Below are 9,622 nucleotides of genomic sequence, written 5' to 3'. Positions count from 1 at the left end.
TCAATCTTTGTACGTCTAAGACGAGGCCCCTGGGCTCCCAGACCCCAGGCCCCAGCAGTGACCACCCCGCCACACTAGGATCAAAGCTCTCCTATTGCCTCTGACTCCTTCAAAATATGGACTTGGCCAAAAAGTTCGTTTGGGTTTTTCTGTAGGATCTTATAGTAAAACCTGAACGAACTTTTCAGCCAACCCAATATACCCAGAAGCTGGCCACTCCGGCCGCCAGCGCCAGCCCCCTAACCCCACCCTGCTCTCTGCACAGAGCCTGTGGAACCGGAGCGCTCCTATAGCACAGCAGCCTTCAGAGAAGAAGCCAAGTCCCCCCACACCCCAGCCTCCTCTCTCTGTCCCAGCCTCCCCGCCGCCCATCCACCCTCTGTCCCAGCCTCCACCCCAGCCACCCGCCCCTCTGCTCCTGCCGCACCCATAAGCTTGGTGCCCTCCAGCCCCAGAGGCTTCACCCCGGCAGCCCCCTCTCCTTGTCTTCACCCAGCGTCCCTGCCCCTCACCACGCCCCCACCCCACCTCTTCCCCGCGGCTCCCGTTCCTGCCCACACGCTAGCCGTGCTCAGCGTGGTCCGACGACCCTGTCACGGTGGACACATCCTACTCTCAGAGCCATCCACGCGTGGCTAGCGAGTGCCTGAAACGCGAATGTGCCATTTTATTTCATCTCAGTTGAGTTAAATTTAACTTCCACTCGCCAGCGCGGCGGGTGCTGCCCCCAGACTCGCAGACCTGACGGGGGCGGGTATCCTGCTCACGGCTGCACCCCAGCAGGGACCACAACGGAAGCGCAGAGAACACGGGCCAAGTTTCTGGGCATCAGCCCCGTGGGGTCATGGAGCTCATTTTGCAGCAGGGAAGCTGAGGCCGGCTAGGACTTGAACCCAGCCAGCCTGAGAGCGGGTCCATCCCAGGACCCACCCGGGGGCCCTGCCGCAGAGCCACCTCTGAGCCTGCTCTGCCTTGGGTGGGAAGGAGGGTCCGGCCCTCCCCTCCCCTCCCCACCGAGAAAAAGAGGGACCAGGAGGCCTGGCTACGAGATCTGGGGCTGTTCTGGGGAGCTGGGGTTGCTCAGCTCGGGACAGGCTGTAGAGCCCAGCGGCGAGTGCCCGGCCTCCCCCTGCCCCCCTGTGGGCAGCAGTGACTCTGCGGCTACCCCGGGGGAGGTTGTGCCCACTCGGGTCCCTGGGACACAGGCTGGGGACAGCGCAAACCGAGCGGAGAAGGCACTCACCAGTTTGTTGTTCTCGTAAATGTTTTCCTTCCTGAGGGCATCGAAGTTTCTGGAAAATTTAAATACAAGTGTTCAAAGTAGTTCAGGGTCCAAGAAGGGAGGGGCCACAAGGGCCTCAGAGGTCATCTTGCCCAAAGGGGGAAACTGAGGCCACGGGTGGAGCAGTGAAGGTACGAGGTCACACAACAACCAAGAGGAGGGTAGGGCTGGGCACCAGGCCTCAGGTTCTAGCCCTGCTCTGGGCCTGGGGATGCCGTCCAGCACCTCCCGAGACCTGGACCCCAACGGCCCACACAGGCCCCCAGCTGCAGACTCCACCCCTCGCCCTGCAGAGGCCGAGCCCCACCTCTGCGCCACCCAGTTAGGTGTAGCTGGAAGCAGGCCCTGGGTGGCCAGCTCAGGGTGGGCTGCTTCCCCCTGGGCAGCTCACGGGCCTGGTGGGTCACGGGAGGCCGATGTCCTGGAGTTGAGGGGCTCCTGTGGGCGGAGCTCCACACTGCCCACTGGTCAGGGCGAGCCGGGCCCTCGTTCCACTTCCTGGTTCCCACTACTTGCTTTATTTACCCAGTGCCTCCCGTGAGCGCTGCTGTGCTCAGCTCCTTAAAAATACCAACTCGCACCTGCAGGCGCCGTCAATGCCCACCTCTCACAGGTGAGGCGATGTGGCAGAGAGGCTCCGTGACTTGCCTGAGGTCACACGGTGGGAAAACAGGACCAGAGCAGGGCCTCGGCCCCAGCGTCCAGGCGTTTGGGGGTCGAACGTGCCCACCAGGTGCCCAGCCGTCCTCCCGAGGGGGCAGACCCTCAAGGCTGAGAATATTAGAGCCCCGGGTGCCTCCCACACACACTTGACCATAGGGGTGCAGGGGCCCCAGGCCCGGCCAGAATGGTAGGCCTCCCCGGAGAGGCCAGGAGCACAGCGATGGTTCCGAAAGGAGGAGAAGCCCAGCGCCAGCTCCAGGCCGGTCCCGGCACTCCACACACACGCCCCGCACAGCACACCCGGGAGGACGCTCTGACCGGAAAACACAGCCAGACCCCAGCAGGCGGCCGGCCCAGCGCGGGACGTTCGGCTACGCGGCCCAACGCCTTCGGGTGGGCTGGTTAAATACAGATCTGTCTGTCTGTTCATGTGCTGGGCGGCAGCCTTGCCGCTTTGGGGTCAACTGGCTTGTTCCGGAAGCCTCGGAAAGGGAGAGAGAGCTGGGGGCGGGGCAGGGGGGCCGCATCCCGACTCATCCCGGCCGTGCTGTCTGACCCGGGCGGGCCCCCTCTTCTCTTGGGGCCTCAGGGTCCCCGTCTTAAGAGGGTGACCACAGCTTCTCATGGTGAATTCGAGGGCGCTGGCCCAAGGCCGGGCAGGTGGCAGGCAGAGCGGGGAGGGGAGACCTTGCGGCCACCTGGCCTAGGATGGCCTGGCTCCCAGCCCTGACCGTGCACTGACCCCACCTCCCTGACCCTGCAACACCCCCGGGAGGCCTATTACACAGATGAGCAAACTGAGGCTGGGGCAGCGGCTGGCCCTTGGCCAGACATTGGGGGTGGGAGGAGGACAAGGGCTGCGGTTTGCCCACCTCCCGCCTCAGGGGCCCCATCGGCCTCCAGCTGCCGTCCATCAACCTGCCCGGCTCTTTGGGAAACCTCCCAGTTTCCGCCTGGACCACCTCCCAGGTAACGTGTTCCAGATGTGAGACCACCCCAGGAGAACAGAGGGTGCTTTGTGCCCGGGACAGGACGGCGGACAGACCCGTCTGCGGGGGACAAATGACCGGAAGAGTGGGCGGGTGGGTGTGGCAGCCCGACATCCAGCAACGAACGGCCATGGGCACGTGGAGTGGCTGGGCTCCGTCCGCCGCCCCGGGGGCTCTCAGCCGTGCGGGCCCCTCCATCCTCAGCGACTGGGGTCTCGGGAGCGCCTCTCCCTCCCTCCCCCCACCACCTCTTTGAAAGCTCAATCTCTTCTCCAGACCTACCCAGGGTCACTGACCGAAACGGCCGTGTCCTCAGCAAGATGCCCGGCGCTGGAGGGCAGGATAACAAGGTCTGTTTTGTCTCCAAACAAGAAGGAGAAGGAAGCCCTCTGCCCCCCGCGTTGGCCTCGGTCCCCCCGGGGGCCGCAAGGGCTCCGTCTTGCGATCTGGGGCAGCCAGCTGCCCCCAGCGCCCTCTCCGCCTGCAGACCCAGAGTGAGGGTCTCAGGGCTCAGCGTAAATTGGGGCACCCACGACGCAGTGCCAGCCCCCCTGAGCAGGGTCAAAGGCACGATGGCCAGAGGGTGCAGAACTGCCCTTCCACTCAAGTTCAAGGAACACCACCCTCAGCACCAAAGCCAAGCTGCCTCCCAGGACCCGCAAGGCGCCATGGCTGGGCCGGACTACCCTGGCCAGTCCTAGGACTACCCCGCCCCTCCCAGCCTGAGCTCCCTCCGCGCGCCCCCGGGGCCTTGGCTCGCTGCTCCCTGTGCCCAGAGTGGCCCTGCCCATCTCCCGAGGCTTGAGCTCACGTCCCCTCGGCAGGGGGTTCCGCCAGCATCAACTTGGTCCCTGAGAGCTGCGGGCCAGAGCTCTGAGGCCAGCGGAGACGGGTGAGGGGTCAGAGCTGCCTCGCAAATCCCCTCTGAGAGCGCCAAGGAGGGGCCCGCCCGTCCCCGTCAGGAAGTCCACAGGACCAGGTTTCCGCCAGCAGGCGACCCCCCGGTGGGATGGGCTGAAGTGTCCCCCAAAAGAGGCCCGATGGAGTCCTAACCCCCACAACCTCAGGACGTGACCTTATTTGGAAACAGGGACTTTACAGAATCAAGTTAAAGTGGGCCACTGGGGGGCCCTAATCCAAAATGACTGGTGTCCTCACACACAGGGGAAATTTGGACGCAGAGATGTGCAGAGAGAGAGGACGAGGCAGAGGCCTGGGGAGCAGACAGCGTCTGCACACCCAGGGCGGAGGCCCCAGAAGGAAGCAGCCCTGCTGACACCCGCCCTGGGCTCCTGGACGGAACGGGTGGAAGACTCCTTCTGTCGTCTCAGCTGCCCATTTGCAGGACCGTGATCAGCAGGCCTCGCGGGCTGACACCTCAGGCTGACCTCAGGGAGGTGGCCGGCTTGCGTTTAAGGCCTTGCGGGATCAAACTGCGTCAGTACCTTCATCTGAGAACCTGCGCACCGGCGGGCGGGGACCCAGGGCACCTGCCCCACGTAGATCATTTTTTCAGGTGAACTCCTGTATTTAAAATCAGGGATATTCTTGGAATTCCCTGGCGGTCCAGTGGTTAAAACTCCGCGCTTCCACTGCAGGGGGCACGGGTTTGATCCCTGGTCGGGGAACTAAGATCCCACAAGCCGCTTGGTGTGGCCAAAAATAAAAATAAATAAATAAAAATCAGGTGTGCTCTGCTCCGACCCCAAGGTACCTGCCTGGGGCCAGGCACACAGCTGGCACTCTGTGAACGCTGCCGATGAGGTAGTTTGTCCAGGGCTTGCTGAGTGGGGGGCCTTCGGGGGCATTTGTTTACTCTTTCGGCACCGGCCTAATGAATGAGCTCACTGGGTCTGTGCGCCCTGCCCTGGCCGGCGCCGGGCCTGGCTGAGAGAGCCCGAGGCACGCACGGCCCCTCCCGGCCTACTTCCCGCCGGCCACAGCTGACCAGGGCTGCTGACCTCCTCCTGCCCCCAACGCCTCGGGGGCTCTTGGGAATGTGTACCCCCTTCCAAATTCCTGGAGAGCGACCTCACGCTGTTTATTTCCTGGAACTAAATGCAACTACATGGGGGTGGGTGCTGGGACTGGGGGCGGAGTGGGGTGCGGGGGGAGATGACAGAAGCCCAGCCTCTTTTCCAGGCATCCCCAGCACATCTGGAGTTAATCCCACCGGGAAGGGGAGCAGAGAAGGTGAGAGACAGACAGACAGACAGAGAGGCTGAAATACAGATGGAGGGAGACATGGGTACCAAAGTGCCCAGAGATGAGACAGGAGAGCCCAAAGGGCAGAAGTGCGGGGGCGGGGCTCAGGGACAGAGACACCAAGGCAGACACCCTGCAAGAGGCCAGGGGAGAGGGAGGACAGAGCCAGGGAGGAGTGGACGGAGGAGGTGCCCGAGGCGAGGCGGGGAGGAAAGGTCCCCCCTGCTGTAGGCCTTCCTCAGGCTGGCGCAGACCCCGACCCCGACCCCAGGGCCCAGCCAGGAGGGGTCAGCCCGGGGCTCCTGCCGTGGCCTAAGGGGGAGTCATGGGGGCGCTGGGCCCGAGCCCCTTCGCAGCCACAGGCCCTCAGGCCAAGAACAGAGGCCTCTGTCCCCAGGCGGCTTCCTGCTGACCACGAAGCCAGCGTCGGGGGGAGGCCAGCCTGTACCCGGGGCCCAGCCCCCTCTGCTCTGGCCCAGAAAGCAGCTTCTGGGTGCGGGCCTCTGGGGGTGAGTCTCCTGACACCCCACGACGGGCGCGTCTCCAAGAGCAGCCAGGGAGCCACCCCCAACTTGTGGCCCAGCCTGGCGGGGGCCCCAGAGCTGCAGGGAAAGGTCAGGTCACCCCCCACGGGACTGAGGAGTGGGGGAGGCCCAGCGAGTTTACACAGAACCCACTTCCTAAGCCCCGACCCCTCCGCGGCTCCCACAGAGGGCCGGGCTCCAGCACCCCTCCCGCCCCAACGGCCCTGGAGAAGGAAGCCCAGCCCCTGCCTCTGGGAAGGGCTGCGGCCCTGGCCCTGGCGTCTGGCCTGCCCACCCTCCTCCCGCCCTCCCGGCCTCCTGGAGCTTCAGTCCCTCCTGGTCTGGCTAGAGGGGAAGGAACACTCCAGCCCCACAGGTTTACTGCCGGGAGCAGGAAGGCTGTGTTTGTTTTGAGCAGTTCCTGCTCTCACCTGGCTGCTGGGCTGCTCAGGCGGATGTGGTGTCACTGGGGAAACAGACCCTGCGGGCGGGCGGGCACCTCCAGGCCCATCTGAGAAACCTACAGCTATGGGGTAGGCACCTACAGCTCTGGGGTGGGCCCCTACAGCTCTGGGGTGGGCACCTACAGCTATGGGGTGGGCCTGGCGGGCCGGCCAGGGGCGGGGATGGGCCGGGCGGATCCCTGGGTGAGCCTGAGACCCGCACACCTGTCCATGTCCCTGGTGGTGTGGGGCAGGGAGGGCGACCACTGCAGGGCGCAGGTAAACTCGCAGATCCCGGTGGACAGAGCCAGCAGGAGGACAGCCAGGCAGCTGGAGCTCCCACCCGGCAGGCTCAGCGCCCAGCTCCTCTTTCACGGCCGCTCCCCTCCACTGGGGCCAGGAGGAAACAGGCTCACAGGAGCAGAGAAAGGGAAGGACTTCCTGGTGGCAAAGCTAGGAGTCAGGGAGACAGGATGTCCACTTTCCTGCTGCTGGAGGGTCTTCACAGGATGGGGGGGGCTGGGGTGAGTGTCACCGGGTCTGAGCTCGGGGGCTCCCCCGGGAGCACGGCCACCCCACGAGGCTCCCGCGTGTTTCCTCCCCCTCGCGCAGCACTGGGGGCCGGTGGGGTGGCTCAGGGCTTCTCGGTGCGACCACCCCTCCCCCAGCCACCAACTTGCCCAGAGGCATCGCCGGGACCAGAGGTGGCGGAGGGGTATCTAAGGCATAGACACAGGCCCGTGACACACATGGGCCCACACACACGGGATTCGACCAGCCAGTATCTGTGGAGCCCCTTCTGGGCCCCGCCACGTATGGGAGCCTGACTGGTTCTCCGCAAACTGGGCGCCTTAGAATAACAGACATTTATTCTGTCCCTCCCAGCCTGGAGACCAGAAGTCTGACATCAAGGTGTGAGCAGGGCCAAGCTCCCTGTGGAAGCTCAGGGGCAGACTGTATTCCTTGCCCCTCCCAGCCTCTGGTGGCCTTCCCTGACTGTGGCCACGTGCCTCCATCTCCGCCCCCGTGGCCTCCTCCTCCCCTTGCCTGCTGCTCCCAGGCACCTGCAGAGCCCTCACCTGGCAGCAAGGGGCATACTTGCTGGGCCCCAAGAGGACCTCCCTCATCCACAGACCTCCGACTGCGTGCTGTCAACTACCGAGCGCTTGTCACGTGCCAGACGTCGTCCAGGCACCGGGGACACAGCAGTGAACAAAGCAGACAGATGTCTCCACCCTCTGGAGCCGAAAGTCCAGTGGGGGCAGGTGACCAAGCCAGCAGTGAGTGCGGTAACTTCCCCGCCGAGTGCGAGGGTGCGGCCGCCTCCTCCCGTGTCCTCCCTGCCCAGCCTTCCCCACCCTCTGGAGCTGCCTGAGCTTCCGTTCCTTTATCTGTTTGCTGTCTGTTCCCAAAGCGTCCCTCCCCGAGGCAGGGGCCAAGGCCACAGTGCTGCGCATACAGCAGGCGCTCAATAATGGTTATGTGAACTGCTGTAAGGCACCAGCTTGTGCCAACACGTGGACACACCCACAGGTGCGCGCCCGTCATCACCCGCCGCGGGCAGTGCGTGCTGGGACAGGTGCGCGCGCACGCACACACACAGGCCTCTAACCCCAGCACAGCTGGGAACAGATGGAAGCTCCCGGGGCTCGGAAAGGCCCCAAATCTCCATTTACACCCGCGCGGAGTCCTGAGGTTGCTGGCCTGGCAGAGGGCCAGGGGGAGCCCCCGAGCCCCCGAGCTCAGACCCGGTGACACTCACCCCCTCCTTCCCGCCAACGGCAGACTTCTCCTGCTGACCCGGTGCGGGCTGCCTGGGGTCAGCCACCAGCCAGCCTCCCGGGGACCCTGCCTGCCCCAGGCTCCACTGCCAGTCCGTCTCCCAGTCTCCCAGTCTCCATGACCACGCGCCCCAGCCCCCCACGATCAAAGCTCAGCTTCGGGTGTTCAGAGGGTAAGCGCATGCTGCCCCGATATCTGGCTCTGAGGGCAGCTAAGGCAAATCCGAGGCAGGGAGCAGAGAGGGCTCCCCGAGGCTGCACAGATGCATTTCACAACCCCAGGCGGGAGGAGGAAAACCCTGCAGGCCTCTTTCTTAAGACTAGCTTCCCCATAGAGGGCGGTGCTTGGGGACAATCCCTGGGGGTACAGCGGACATCTGGGTGCAGGGGAGGAGCCCCATGTACCAGCCCTGGTTCTGCCTGACATGCTCTGTGTCCTGAACAAGGCTGTCTCCTCTCTGGGTCTCAGTTTCCCCGTCTATACAGCAAGAGGCCCAAGGGCGGCATTGAGAAGGTGCTGCCTCTGGCTGCTCCCAGCCAGAGCCCTTCCTGGCAAACACGCTCCACCTACCCCTGGTTCCAGCCATGACTTCTCAGGAGAACACTTTTAACATTTAACAAACAGCATGCTTTTTCCAGGAGGCGTCTTCCAAGGACACCCTTCCTGAGCATCCATCCGCCCAGCCCAGGCACCCTCCCTGGCAGCTTTACTCATTGTGAATTCTCATGAGGCAGGGGGGCCAGGGCCTCACAGCACAGAGCTGTCCCAGCAAGCCAGGTCCCAGTCCCAGCCAAAGAGCGTCTGCTGAGTGAATAACAGACAGAGCGGGTCCAGGGCGGGGACAAGATCTGGCAACAAGGCAGGGCCAACCTCCCAGCCTCGACCCCTAGACCCTCCTGGGGGGAGACGACCTAGTCCCCTCCCCTCCCCACCTCCCATCTTATGCCCCATCACCCTAGGGTAAGGAGGCCCGGCCAAGGGGACCTGGGGGGTGGGTGTCTCAAGCTTCCTGCTCTGCATTGGCCCCCTCCCCCGCAGTGACCCTGGGCTGCATTCCTAAAGGTGCCGGAACAGGCTGGCGGACGGCCAGTAAGTACCACACAGTAAGACCCGAGTGCCCCCCAGCCCCTGATCTGGTAGGTAAGTCCCAGGACAGTGGGGATCTCTGCAGAATATGCTGGCCCTTTCCCAGGGAGACCGACGGGGAGGGCTGGCTGTGGCCGGAGCCCAGGACGCTGGCCTGAGTCATGGACTGACTAAGCCAGCGGGGGCGGCCGGACGTCCTGGCTCCGGCCCAGCTCCACTTGGTGGCCGGGCAAACTGAGGCCCTGCAGGGGCCACGGGGCGGGCGTGCCTGCAGGGTCCGGCTCCGCCCGGCCCCGGAGCGTCCCACCAGGCCCCGGGCCGGGAGTTCTGACCGCGGCCCATTGCCCCGCCTCCCGTCCGAGCAGCCTGGCCTCAGTTTCCCCGCCGGAGGCCGGCGCGCGGGGAGCGGGCGCACTCACATGAGGTCGGGCCGGTGGCGGTGCAGGATGGCGCAGAAGGCCAGGCCGTCGCGGAACGACGTGGTCATGTTGGTGATGCTCACGTCCCGGTAGCCCTCGCACTGCTGCCGGCACCACTGCTGCAGCGCTGTGATGGCCGCCATGAGGGCAGCGGCGTCCGCCCGGCCGGCGCCGGGGCTCCGAAAGCGCTCCCGGGGGCTGCGGCCCGGCCCCAGCCCCGGGCAGACGA

General features: G+C 65.0%; 1 protein-coding gene across 3 annotated transcripts in view; it reads right to left on the bottom strand.

Moving 5' to 3' along the window:
- Window positions 1-9,616, bottom strand: part of MICALL2 (MICAL like 2) — a 20,329-nt gene extending 10,713 nt beyond the window's left edge. For all 3 annotated transcript variants that reach the window (XM_024763544.1, XM_024763545.1, XM_024763546.1), the window contains exons 1-2: window positions 9,394-9,616; window positions 1,244-1,292 (exon numbers count right to left, since the gene is read on the bottom strand). In XM_024763544.1, the coding sequence (XP_024619312.1) occupies window positions 1,244-1,292; window positions 9,394-9,536 (192 nt within the window). In that variant the 5' untranslated portion in view covers window positions 9,537-9,616. The remainder of the gene's footprint in view (window positions 1-1,243; window positions 1,293-9,393) is intronic.
- Between the last annotated feature and the right edge of the window lie 6 nt (window positions 9,617-9,622).

Source organism: Neophocaena asiaeorientalis, unplaced genomic scaffold, assembly GCF_003031525.2.
Source record: "Neophocaena asiaeorientalis asiaeorientalis breed wild unplaced genomic scaffold, Neophocaena_asiaeorientalis_V1.1 scaffold223, whole genome shotgun sequence".
Taxonomy (NCBI): domain Eukaryota; kingdom Metazoa; phylum Chordata; class Mammalia; order Artiodactyla; family Phocoenidae; genus Neophocaena; species Neophocaena asiaeorientalis.
The sequence above is the reverse complement of the archived record's forward strand: the minus strand, read 5'-3'. Positions and strand labels throughout refer to the sequence as shown.